Source organism: Sylvia atricapilla, chromosome 17 (assembly GCF_009819655.1).
Source record: "Sylvia atricapilla isolate bSylAtr1 chromosome 17, bSylAtr1.pri, whole genome shotgun sequence".
Taxonomy (NCBI): Eukaryota; Metazoa; Chordata; class Aves; order Passeriformes; family Sylviidae; genus Sylvia; species Sylvia atricapilla.
The window spans coordinates 4,457,362-4,471,099 of NC_089156.1; the positions used below are offsets into that span (position 1 = coordinate 4,457,362).

The 13,738-nt window shown below is 50.8% G+C and overlaps 1 protein-coding gene across 1 annotated transcript in view; it reads right to left on the reverse strand.

Annotated features, from left to right (window-relative positions):
* Positions 1-211: 211 nt before the first annotated feature.
* Positions 212-13,738, reverse strand: part of TBX5 (T-box transcription factor 5) — a 36,879-nt gene continuing 23,352 nt past the window's right edge. Inside the window, 2 exon segments of the mRNA XM_066331327.1 lie at positions 212-2,411; positions 10,812-11,038. Of these exon segments, the coding sequence (XP_066187424.1) occupies positions 1,837-2,411; positions 10,812-11,038 (802 nt within the window). The 3' untranslated portion in view covers positions 212-1,836.

The following is a 13,738-nucleotide window of genomic DNA, read 5'->3' on the forward strand; positions in this document are numbered from 1 at the left end:
CCATCCCAACTTCCCCCCTGTGATGTTGCACCTCCTCTGCTACAGCAGAAATGAATAAAAACTCAATCATAGGCATCAAGTAGAAACAAACAAACAAACAAAAAAATCCAGTAAAACCACCTCAAACCCAAAAATATATTAAAAATAGGTGGGCATTCCCTTGCCATTGGGAGTGTGTGGTATTTATGAGCCAGAAATTGTCACACAAAAATGGGAGAGCAGAGCTAGGTAAGGATTATTTTTTTCTTCTTAGCTCATGGCTTTGGATACTTGTTTATATTCCCTCCCACATCAGAATTCCCACACATTCCCACCCACATTCCCAGTGGCTGACACGCAGGTATACCTCTTTAGTTAATTAGAATTACTTTTAATTAAAAATATATGTAAATTATATAGAGTGTGCACAGCTTGGAGAGGGAAAAAAAAAAAAAAAGAAGAAAAGAAAGCAAACTTCCATTTCAATAAAAATTTGAACCTCTTGGAATCAGCTGCTTTTGTGACATCCTTGGAGTTATTGGAACTCCCACGTATAAATAAATAGGACCAGGAAATTTTACACCTGAAATATTCTGCAGTAGACATTTCTCCTTGCACATATTTGCTTTTCTTTCTCTTTTTGCCTCTACCACTCCCAGCCTCTCATGATCACTTTCTGCCCCTTTTAATAAACACATTTATTTATTATCTCACTTCACCCAGACTGATATCCCCTTTTTTTTTTTTTTTCTTTTTTTTCCTTTTCCTTTTTTGTTTTGGAGAAGAAGCAAAGGAACACGGGAGAAAATGAAAGCCCGGGATTGCAAACAAGCGTCATCATCATTTTGGTGAGCAAACATTTTCCTCTCAGTGTCTGCATCCTCTCCCCCCTCTCCCCGTGTGGCAGCTGGCTCAGGGCCTGGCTTTCCACACGCTGCTAAAAATCCAGCAGGACTCAAGCTGGGGATGTTTGTAAGCTTGGAAATAACCCCACGCTTCCGTCAGAGATGGCTGAGGGACCAGGAAAGAGCAGGAGATGGGAAGGGAAGAGGAGCGAGAGAATTAGAAGTAGAAAAGGAGATGAGGGGATGGTTTATGGAATGGTTCCTGGAGAGAAATTTGGGGAATTTGTAAGGAAATACAGCTCCCAGTGGGAGTAATTTCACTCTTGGTATAATGCCTGGGTGAGGTAAGTTCTGGATTTATTTATTTGGGGGTTCTCAGTACCTCTCTCTGTTGAAAAGTAAAAATAACACTAATTAAAAAAAAATGAAACACCACTCCAAAATCCACCCTTGGTATAAAGGGACGGTGTCTATTTCTTTTTTCTTTTTTTTCTGAGAAAATGGAAAGAAAAAAAATATATATTATTATTTATTATATAACATTGTCAACATCAACACCACAAAAAAAAAAAAAAAAGAAAAAGAAAAAAAAAAGAAAAAAGTAACATCCTAATTGTTCTCGTTCAAGCATTCTGACCGTGGTGAGAAAGGCAGCAGGAGTTTGGTGTCTCTTGGAGAACAAAAAGAGCAGAAGGGCTGCTGGGGGGGCATGAGGGTGGTGGCAGCAACACAAACTGGGTGGGACCGTGGAGGGACAGAAGTGTGCTGGGCTGTTGGCTTTTCTTTTGAGACCAAAGAAAACAAAAAGGGGGGTCAGGGCAAGTCACACCGAGGCCGACGACTTCCAGCCGTGGTTTCAGTCAGTGTCCGTCCCTCTCGAGTGCTGGCGGTGAACATTCACTTCAGGGAGTCTTGCAAAAACGCTTTGTTATCAACAGGGGGGTCATTTTCCTTTTCCTTCTCCCGTTCCCTCGGATTTCCCCGTGGCTCTGGCACTTCCCCGCCCCCCTGGTTAGCTGTTCTCGCTCCACTCTGGCACCATCCCCACGCCGTGCACAGAGTGGTACTGGTGGGGCGACAAGGTTCGAGGCACGCCGTGGGAATAGAGGAATTCCGCCGGCTGGAGGCTGCTGGGAGGGGACTGGATGCCCGTCTGAGGTCCACACTGCCGGACGATGGGCTGGTGGGAGCTTTGGTGCTGGAACATGCCGTGGCCGTCGGCGATTTGGGGCGACGTGTGGTTGGCCACGCTGCCCAGGCGGGGCATGAGCGGCCCCGAGGTGAAGTGGGCAGAGAAATGCTGGTAGGGTAACCTGTCCATGGGCTGCATGGCAGACACTGTGCAACTGCTGTAGGAGGGCACGCTGGGCCACGTGTTACAGCTGATGTCCTCCAGGCTGGGCACGGGCTCCGTGGGCGCCGAGCTGGCGTACATGCAGGCCTGGCGCTGCGCCGACTCAGTCCTGTACGACGTGTTCAGTCCCTGCTGCTGCGGGTAACTGGACCTGTAGAAAGGGTCCTCGTCCGCTGGAGAGGTCTCCATGTAGGGCTTCTTGTAGGGATGCTCGGTGGTGGAACATTCCTCATCTGTTGGGAGAGAAAAGTCCCGGTAGGTACCAAGGGTGATGTGCCCGCAGCTGAACCTCCCTCTCCGCAGTGCTGGTGTCACCGAGGGCCATCTGACACTCCCCTCAGGGTAAATCCCCGTCACTGCCCTGGAACTGAGCTCAGTCTATCCTGTGGAAACCCAGCCTTGCGCTTGGCCCTCTCTGCTGGACTGGGGAAGGGGTTAGCCGGGAGCTCTGGGAGGAAAAGCAAGATGCTAGAGGGATCCTGAGGTTTATCTTGTTAAGTGATTCCCCCCACATGCCCCCCCATCTCCTTCCTGCTGCCACTTTTACCTGAGGAATAACATCTGCCTGTGACCTCTGCACCTACCACTGCCCTCCAGGAGGCTCAGAGCTGATGCTGTCAACCCAAATCCTTTACAACAAAGCGTTTCCATGATGAAAAGAGACAAAAAAAGGAGATCACAATAAAAGTCCTCCCAAGAGAGCACCAGCGATGGCAATGGTTGGGACAATCAGATTTGGAGTTTGACATCCCCAGCCTCCAGCTGTGCCAAGGCAGCTGGGCACATAAATCCACACAGGGCTGTGGGCACATAAATCCACACAGGGCCGTGTGCTGGAGCCAAGGGGAACAAAGGAGAAAAGTAAATTTCACAGCTAGAAACAGCAAGGCACATCTTGCAGAGCCCTTTGTTTCCTGCAGCATCCCAAGCCAGCAGAGGGAAGGAGATAAACAATTTAGGTGAAATCTCCAGGGTGAGGCCAAATGAATAAATGAATGTGCACTTATTTATTCATTCACAGGGTCATCAAATGAAATCCAGCTCCACTGGAATGGATGGCAAAATTCCCAGGGACAAGCGCATCACCAAGAGATTTTAAGGACAGCGTGGCAAGGGAAGGGGAGCTGTTCTGACATGGATTAGCTTTGCTGCTGCTTCAAAAACAAGATTTCTGGTGCAGGCAGGAAAACATCCCACTTGGTTAGAGCTCTCCTGGCTGCACCCTTTGAAGAGGGGTCAGATTTGAAAGAAATTTGAAACCAGTTACCCTTTACAATTTTTATCAACCAATGTGTTTTGAGCTGTGGTTTTTTTCACCCCCAAAATACAGTGGGGGACCAAACCCCAGTTGCACAGAAAGGGGGACTGAGAGCATCTGCCCCACAAGAGGCACAGAGGTTGCTGCCAGGCTGCTCCGAGGGGAACACTCATGTCACACCTTCAGGAGGGACAGGTGGGCAGTGCAGGCATCTTTTGTTTCCTCTGAACACACACATGCAGGTAACCCTTATTGCTCTAAAGAGCCATGAGGGCTCTCCTGGAAGCTGCACCCTCTCTGCATGTAAAATAACCCATTATTCCCACCCAAGGGGGTTCCAAGTGCAGCTGGAACAATCCCACCAAGAGCAGGTACTGAGAGGCACCGTGGGGACATTCCCCACAGTGGCCTTTGGCTCTGTAATAGCACAAATTCAGCTATTTGTGCCACAGTCCCATTTCTTTCTTCCTGACAACATCAAAGCCTGGCTCTTTCACCTCAGCAAAGCAGAGCCCTGATAATCGAGTTTCTCCTCCGCCTTCCCTGTAAATTAGGGTGGGAAGCAGCATGAAATAAATGAGCAATTCCATCCCATTTATAAAACCAGCTGAAACAATGAGCAGGGAGATGCAGGAATGTGTCGTCCTCTTTAATCCAGCTCAGGTTCCAGTTTCTGTAGGAGCAGGGGAAAGGATTGAGTCCCCTAAAAGCCAAAAGCCGGAGGCACAGGTCTGATCCCAGCTCCATGACAGGAGGTACATCTGGAGGAACAGCCTGAGCTGGAGCTTTTATGGACAGTGTAAAAAGTTTGGATTCCTGACCCACCGCTGAGTAATAAGAACACTGGGGTGGAAAAACAATGTCTTGTAAAATGCAGCATTGTTCTGCTAATAAAGTTTTCAGCATTAAACCGCATCACTCTGCTGGCACCAGAAATCATTGGCTTGGGGTTTGACTGTTTATTTTATTTTGATTTTTTTAAATATACAACACAAACCAGTCAAACTCTGTTTTTCCGTGGTGTAAAACTGCCTGACTGACAACCTGAGCTTGCTGATTTTTCCGTTTAGCCCAGACATTTCACTGCCCACCACAGCCCAGCTGGGCAGAGCCACAGGCTCACAGAACCACTTCCAGAATCCATCACAGGTGAAGAGGAAAAAACAAAGCCAACCAGGATTTCAGTGGAAACCCCACAAATGCCCTCTGTCCTTCTGTAAGCTCTCTGGATCACCCTGCTGGTCCCTCTAGAGCCAGGTGCACTGATGTTTTATGTGGAAAGGGATTTTAAGGTGTGTAAGGATGTTATTCCCATCTCCAAACAGGACCTAGGCACAAACAAAGGATTCCAGCCTGCCCTAACAGCTTCTGCCTGTCCTCCTGCTCCTCTTCCCAGTGATTTTCCCATCTGTGGAGACTCAAAGGCCTAGAGAGGGAGGAGAATGGCCCTTGTGCATCCTGAGGTGGGATGGTGCAGACCAGAGAGCCTCAGCTGGTGCTGCGTGAGGGATTTCCAGCTGTCCAGGCTCTCTGGTCTTACCCCACCACTCCTCACAGAGATATCAGAGCCAGCACAGAGCATCTGGAGGGCATCCCCAGGGTGCCTGGAGCAGCTTTGGGGTGGAAAGGGGACACCTTAATGACAAAAGGAGCACAAGACAAACAGGTCTCTCATGCAATGCCAAAGGCTGCAGTTTCAATTCGTCCTCACGGGCTCTGGCGCCTGGACAGTGCAGCTCAAAGCCATAATCCTGGCCCTGGAGGTCCTCTTACCTCCTCCTATCACTGTAAGCAGGACATGGGGGATATGTACCTGCCTGCTCAGGGTCTGATCCCTGGTTCCCTGAGGGTGGCTCCTTGTCCTTTTCCAGGTGCCTGAGCCCTCAGAGGAGCTGTTGGCTATCCTGGGAGATACCCTGGCCACTCCCCACTGTTGGTGCTATTCTTGGGAGCCAGGGGTGGTGATCAGCTCTGGGGAGCAGCCCCTGGTGCTGCACAGACCTCAAAAAGCAGGAGGAGCTGCCAAGCAGGGGGAGCTGCCAGCGCCAGGGAGAAGCTGCTCCGAAGCGAATCCAAGGAAAACGGAGCCCGGAGAATGGGGTGGAAACTGGCTCCCTCACAAGGAATTTGATGATCTATCTAATGAAGGAGCTTGAGCGAGAGCGCTTCCAAGATTTCCGGTATTTACTACTTCCAGCTGGGTTGTAAATACCACACAAATGGCTTTTTAAATGGAATTTTCCCGATTCCAAGGTTTGGGCCACGTAGAATGAAATGCAAACATGGAAACTTCGGGAATTCAGGGTTCACTGGGCCTCCCTCTCCCCCCTGGTGTAAATCAGGAGAGCTCCTTCCCACACGACACTCAGTCCCCCAGGATGGAAGACAATGAAGAATGGGACACGACTTGTTTGGGTTTCAGAGCTCACCCACAACTCCAGGGTGTTACAGGAGGTTCATCCTGACTTTGTGAGGGACACACAATGGGTGATTATCACTGACTGTTGTTTTATCCAGGCTGGATTCCAGCATGGATCTGGCATCGGCCTGAAGAGCCAATACCACGGTGCAAGAGTGACAAAGGTTGTCCAAGAAGCAAAGAACAAAGCAGATTCAATCATAATGAACAACTCTAAAGGGCAAATAAATCCTGAATTCTAGTACATGGAACCTGAGACACGCCAGCCATTGCACTGTCTGTGATGTGGCTGTGTTGTATTAAACACAACAGGGTTGGTGGTGGGACAGGGACAATCCAACCCCCAAAAGCTGTAACCTTTTACACAATCCAACCCCCAAAACTGGAATCTTTTCCACAGGTAGCAAGTTGCCAGCACTCCCTGGAGAGGCACAGGAGACACCTCTGACAGGAGAGGGGCATCAGAGAACGAATCAGGTTGGAAGGGAGCACAGTGGGTTCTCTGGTTGAACCTCCCAGATCCAGCAGGGCCATCCCAGAGCACAGGGCACAGGATTGTGTCCAGAAAATTCTGGAATATCTCCAGTGAGGAGACTCCACACCCTCCTGGGCAGCCTGACCGGTGCTTGGCCACAGGAAAGAAGACCTTGCTCATGTTCAGGTGGGATCTCCCAGGCATCAGTTCCTGCCTGTTGTCCTGTGGCTGGACACCACGGAGCAGAGCCTGCTCCATCCCCTGGCACCTCCCTGCAGACACTGACACACACTGATGGGGTCTCCTCTTAGTCAGGACGGGCCCAGCTCCCTCAGCCTTTCCTCATCAGGGATATGAAGCCACAGTGCCACACGAGTGTGGCTGCACAGCAAGAGGCAGGTGCACCCCTGCTCCCTGAACATCCCCTCCCCACTCAGGGGTCCCTTCCTCACCCTCAGCGTCCCACAGCCACCCTGCTCTGGCCTCCACTGCATCTCTGCAGCTGCAGCACAGCCTGAGCCTTGGCCAACCCGTGGCATCTCCAAACACCAGCAGGACGGGCAGGTGTCCTCCAAGGAGGCATCCCACGCCTCATGTTTTTTGCCCTACAGATTCTTTGAGTGAAAAAACAAAGCTGGGTGGGATGTGGGAGAAGTTGGGTCAGTCAACAGAGGGTCTGCCCACACTGACAGTGCCTGTTCCTCAGGAGAATGAGGAAGGGCAGTGCTGTACCAGCACCAACCTCATCAGAGCAGGAAGGAGATGGAAGAGAAATCCTTCCCCAGGGTTATGTCCAAGTTAGGGGGCTGAAGGACACGGTCCTTGCTGGTTGGAGCCAGTGGATTCTGCCACATCCCTCTTCTCCCTCCGAGTGACAACTTTTACAACCTCCCCAGGGAGAGGCTGTTCCAGTTGCCTCCTGTTCAGCATCGCAAGCATCCCAGAAATCTGCCAAGTGGTTGGGATTGTGTAAGGCTGGGAGGGAGCAGAGGTTTAGAGGGATGACTGTTTAGTCCACAGGATATCTGAGAGAGAGGATAATACAAGGGAAAACAAGGCCCAGTATCCGAACTGGGATGTGGGGCTAAATGAAAGACACAAGGCGAGCTGCCTGCTGGTGAGGCCTTTTGGGCTTCTCCAAGCACAACAATGGGAGAGGGAGAGGTGGAGAGCAACCAGAAAAAAAACAAAGCTCCAACTGCTGTTTGTGTCAGCCTAAAAATCCACACCAAGAGCTGAGGGCACTCCTTGATGAGATACAGGGTTGGAGGTAGTCCATCCTCTCAAGACCAGTGACTTTGTCACGTGCCATCAGCAATCCCAGTGTGGAGCTGGGATACAAGGCTGGATGATCCCTGCCATTCCCCATTCCTGGGGCAGTGACCCCACTGCAGCACAGCCGGGTCACTCCCAATGCTGTGACCCTGCCCTCCCACCTGCACACCAGGAATCACCAGATTAGGAGCTCTGGGATGTGTCCTTCCTTCCTTCCTCTGCCAGGAGAGCATCACCTCCCTGAAGCAGGGGAGCCTTCAGAGATAACACCCCCTGGCAGCCCTGCTGCTCTCCCCTAATGCAATTCCATATCAGATCTCCGCAGTGAATCCATCTTGCCCTGACAGCTAAGAACAACACCGCCAACCACAGAGAATAACCCTTGTCTTAGGTCACCAGGAAAGCAGAAGTTGAACAAGGTTCCTTTGAGCTGGGTGAACACAGACCTGTCCCTGACTGAGCCTAACCCAAGGCTTGGCTCTGATTGAGGAGGATGCACAGAGACATCAGGAGATGTCAAAGCTGCAAGGAGATTGGCTTGGGAAACAGTGGTGGAATTCACCCCAGAAGTGCAGACAGCAGCTGGTCTCAAACTCAGCTGAACTGCCCTCTGCCCCCAAGAGCACTTATCCATAACCACAGCCTTGGGGAAGGAAATAATCGGCTTGAGATAAATCCTAAACTGCCTGAGGAGGAGTCAGTGCTTGGGCAGTCGATAATGCAACACAATCAATGAGATTTCCAGCCCAGAAAATGGACAGAGGGACAGTAGGAGCAAACAAAAGCTTGCTTTTGAGTTTTCTGAGGTGGTGAGCCTTGATAACTGTTAAGCAGAAATGTAGGAAAGCAGGACAACTATAAGGGAAAACTCAGAAATGAGCAAAAAAAGAGAGGAATATCATACATAGGATTATTTTCCCATGTCCAACAAAGATCCTTGCTGGTGCTGAAAGGAAGTTCCATGCTCACTGACAAGAAACCCTGGATCACGCTCCGGTTTATCCGACCCGAGCTGCTCATCTCTAAGCTAATTTTTTTTTCTTTTTTAATTAACTTCACTTTGCAGAGAGCTGCTTGGCAGCCCAGGCTGGCTCTCTGGTTCCCATTAACTTTGTGTTTCTTTCCTGTAAGCCCTGGTGGCTGTTTTCGATTTACCCAAGGCGCGGGGAGGGGAGGGAAGGCGGCGCAGGGAGCAGAGCGGAGGCTCAGGGACACCCAAGCTCCTCATGGAAAGAAGCCGGTGGTATCGGGCAGGACACTGCTCCTCTTTGATTAAAGCCTTTGGCGGCTTTGATAAGAGGCCCTTAACTGCTTGTGCCACTCCAGCCATGGCAGAGATAAGGAGGGGCCGTGGGCCCTGCACACAGGGCAGCCTCAGCCCGGCCCCGGTGCTGTGGTGACGGCCACACCGGCCAAGAGGGGCCGGGGAGCTTTATTCCAGGGCAGATAGCCCTGCCTTTTGTGACAATTAGAGGAAGTGAGATAATTGGGGGATTGAGGGAAACCACCCATGGAGACACCACTTAGCGGGGATCCCAAAACTGGAAGGAAACCTCTGTTGATTCCTTATCGCATTGCAGCGCGGAGGAGAATGATGAATTGCCCCGCGGGGCAGGGACACGCTCAGGGATTGTCCCAAGGCCTCGGTGCCATTTGGGCCAGCTGGTTTTGGTTAGCTTTGGGGAAAGGGGAAGAGGAGAGGTGAGAGCTCAGCTCCCAGGACAGAGGAGCTGTAGCTCCCGGTGCTGAGGAGGGATCACAGGCTGGGACCTTCCATCACCATCACCTCACACCCACGGGGGTAAATCAGCCCACACACCCCACCTCTGACCTGGGGCACACTTTGGGTTGCCACTCCAGCTCCTTGTTCCCTGCCTTACAGCCAGCATCCCTATTTCCAATCCCTGCTCCGACACATTCTGTGTGAACACAGTCACCTGGTCAGCTGGAGGGGACAGAAAATGCCACCGTTTTCCACTGTTTACCTCCATCTCAGGAAAGTATTCGGATTTCTCAGGTTTCTTTTACTTTGCATACCTGCACACAACCCACCTGCTCCTACAACATCTACAAGGACGTGGGAGAGATTCCCACTGCCCTCCTGCCTCCTCTGCCAGCATTTCCCAGCCTTCCCTACCTTAGACTGCGTGTCTGCACATCCCAGTGCTCCAGGGGTTATGTTGCTAAAAATAATGACATGTGTCTGACTGATAGGGTCGTGCAGGGAAGGGGAAGGGATCTGCTGTGGGGAGAAATTCCTGCTGCACTCAGTGCCCTGGTGCTCGCTGCCTTCTGGTAGCTTTTCCATAGAGTAAATCCCGAGAAAGGCAACAGGCTTGGCAGAAACCAGCCCCTGCCCACTCCTTCTTGCATCCAGCCCTGGAAATCCCCTGATTTTTTTCCAAGTAAAAACTGATCTAAAGCTTTTGCTATCTCAGTCCTATAAGTGGTGCTGCATTGAAACATTCCCATTGCTTTGGGACAAGAGGGCAGAGACCACAAACCCCTCACTCCTGCCCAGAACAATTATCCCATCTCTATCAGGGGGCTCTTCACACCAGGATGAGCTGAGCAGTCAGGGGAAAGCCCTCTCAGCTTGATCCCTAGAGCTCTGCAGAAGGGAAGGCACATGGATGTCATGGGTTTCAATCCCAGGCACTCTTCATCAGCCCGAGCATTTTTGCAGACAGAAAACTGCCTCCCAAGTGTGAGACAGCCCTGACTGAAAACTGGGCAAAATGCAAACTTGTCAAGGTATCTCCACTTGGAGATTAACCCTGTCTGAGGGGCTGCAGATAAGTCATCTTTATCTCCAGCACCAGCTATCTTTCCAAATGTGGATTCACGGTGGGTGAGAGGCACTGCCAGCCCTCCAAACAGCTCGTTCCCAACCCAGCAGAAATGGGATTTTAGAGTTTCCCAGCCCAGCCCGGGGGAGCTTCCCACAACCCTCATGTCTCACTCATCCTCCAGCATCACTTGTTGCGTGCTATTTTTGCCAAAAAACCAACCATTGGAGGAGGGAGACAAAGGAAAGTGTTTTCTCACTGAATATCTAAAATACTCTCTTCCTTTCACTTCAGTGTTTCTCTGTCCACAAGAGCCATTATCCTTGGAGCTGTCCAAGGGGGGAACATCAGGAAACAATGCTGACAGTCATGTTAGGAGGGGGGAACACCCGGAGCAGGGAGCAGCCAAGCTCTGACCTTTTCTCTTGGTGCAGTGGTAGATCTGGCCGTGCTCCTGGGAGATGGGGTAGGGGTTGGCAGGAGGCAGCAGGTCCTGGGAGGTGCTGGACACCCCGTTCTCACACTGGTACTGGGAGCCCAGGTTGGAGGAGGCAGAAAGGACCCTGGTCTCGCCGCTGAAGGGGCTGTGATTCGAGGACACTTTTTGTCTCACCGTGCTCCTGGGAACGACCGGGTACTCTTTACTGCAGGCAAAGGAACAACAGAGAAACCAGTCAGCAAAGCAATCAATTAATAAATAGATCAGAGGATTAATAAGTGAAGGCAGCACATTAGTGTCATGGAGTTTGTTTAGGCTTTCAGGGAAATGGAGATATCCCTCCCAGGAGGCTGCAGCCCTGTCACAATTTATCCATGCAGAGTTCATTATTCTCTTTCCTTTAGTTCCTTTAAATTCGTGCCTTCTCCACCACCACTGTTTTAGACTCACACATAAAATAGTTTTAGCAAAATAAACAAGATTTCTATTTACATATTGTAGCATTTACAAGCTGTATACTGTTTGTATTTGCAATATGTAAATAAAAACATCATTTCTGCCAAGCTGACTTGGAAATTAATCAAATATTTAGGTCTACTTGTTTTTCCCCTATAGGAGTTGTCCCCATTCCTTTTGCCTGGAGTCTGTCAGCCTGCTTGTCCTGGATGGGGGATCCCTGCACCACAGAGCAAGCTCAGGGAAGAGAAATAAATAAATCACCGAGATTTGATGCACACCAGAGCCTCAGCAGAGCCAGGATGGGAGGGAAAGCCTGGAGTGCTCCCTTGCCCCAGATCTGGTTTGAAATTGGGATGCTTTGCCAACACAGGCTGGAAATCCCCTCTCCTCAAAGACCCTGCGGTGTTTTTGGAGACGTTTCTCCAAACACATGGGCAATGTGGAACCCCAAAGATGATTCCTGCTCTGCAGGGAGAGCTGATGCTGAGTAGGGGGTCTCATGCACTTCAGGTGAGGTAAAAGTCTCCTCCTAAATATCACTAAAATGCATAAAGATCAGGTAGAACTGCACTGCAAAGTGTCACCAGGCCCAGAGCAGCCGCAAAGTGCTGATTCCAACACGAGTTTTCTCCTCTGAGTTTGTAACCACTGAACCAAACTGGCTTTGAGGTATCCCCTCACCTGTCCAAAATCATCGTGCTGGAGGAGCAAGGACAGCTCCTTAAATGCCATCCCCGGGCTCACCTGGCCACTCCCATGCAGAGGAGGAGCCCTGAACCTCCAGTGACACCCCTCAGGGAGGACCTATCACCGGAGAACTCAGAACTTATTTACAAATTTAACAATAGCAATCATATAAACCTACCCCAGCAGGGAGCTTTCATCCAAACCGCTGCTGTGGTGGCTGCCAGAAACATCAGCAACCGAGCTGGAATGGAAGGGAAATTCACCCAGGAGCTCAAACCCAAAGAAATGTGGCTCTGGTTGGGCCATGAAAGCTTTCCCAACCCTGGGAGCTGGGGGCTTGCCAAGGAAAGCCTGTTCCAAAGGTGGGGTTTCATCCCCTGGAAGCAGCGTTTGCTCAGAACTCAGATCCAGGCTGTGCACAAGGAACAAAAGACAGCTGGGCTGGAGGAAGCAGAGAATTATCCCTTGGATGCTCAGGGCAGCAGGGGATGCCAGGCTGTGAGGTGGGTTCAGAGGAGCTGCCTGTGGACACCCAGCACTGAACTCCACCAGGAGATTCAGCTGGAGGGCAGCTTCGGTGGATTCTGGGGAAGGACAAGAGCTGTGGCCACCAAATCTCAGAGATGACTCTCAAATCATCTCAGTCCTAAGGGCTCTCCCAGCCCTCCCAGGTCACAGTTTTGAGCTGCCTGTTCCACCCTCACACCGTTATCCTCAATGAAAATTGTACCAACACGACACCTCCAAGCTGCATCCCCACCTTGTGTCTGTCCTTACAGTTTCCTTCCAAGGAGATCATCTGTGAGGAGGTGACTCCTGGATGTGCTCTCAGCTCTCCTTGCTGAGGAGAGGCTGCACGGACTGGCTGGGTTCATCCAATCAACCAACATCCAATTCCCAAAAATGACAGAGCCTCGCTCTATTTCCCAGTGGGCACCGGAGAGCTCCAGTGAGGGGGAAAGGGGACATCTCATGGCATGATGCCGGGACATGTGACACATCTTTCCCTGGTAGATTTTGGCCACAGTGGATAAACCTTGGATGAAATCCTAGAGGTGTTTTCCAGCCTCAGTGATTCCATGACCCTTTTCCTTGGGATGTGATCTCTGTGGGGGTTTCTCACCATAAATCCTCTGTGGGACCCCATAAATGTCAGCCCCTGGCTGTTCCAAGCCCCACACAAACACTGAGGAGCCATCCCCACCCCAGATACTTCTCATCCAAACCAACAGTTTTCTCTGATTCAACAGAGAGCAAGAAAAAAAAAATGAACAATCTGATCAGGGATTTCATTTCTTGATGAAAAAATATTTTCCTGGAATCATGAGGGTCAGAAGAGACCTCCAGGGTTGATCAACACATCGTCAATTAACCGGAGCACTGAGTGCCACATCCAGTCATTCCTTGGACACCTCCAGGGATGGAGACTCCACCACTTCCATGGGCAGCCCATTCCAAGGCCTGACCACCCTTCCAGTGAGGGAATTCCTCCTGGTGGCCGAGGAGGAGCTCTTTGTCTGCAAGAGCAATGCTTTTACCCCAAATGCCAGAACACAGGGGTGTTGGGTTCCAAATTCCTTCCAGACTGCATTTCCCAGGGAATGTGACAACCTCCACGGCCATGAGAGAGGGCTGTGGTGCTCAGGGGGGTACTGCAGGAAGTGGGAGTCACACAGGAGAGGGAACAGGTTGGAGTCACCAAGTTTCCAAACAGCAGTTCCCAGGAGGTACCGCAATAACTTCTCTCCGGACTGAAATA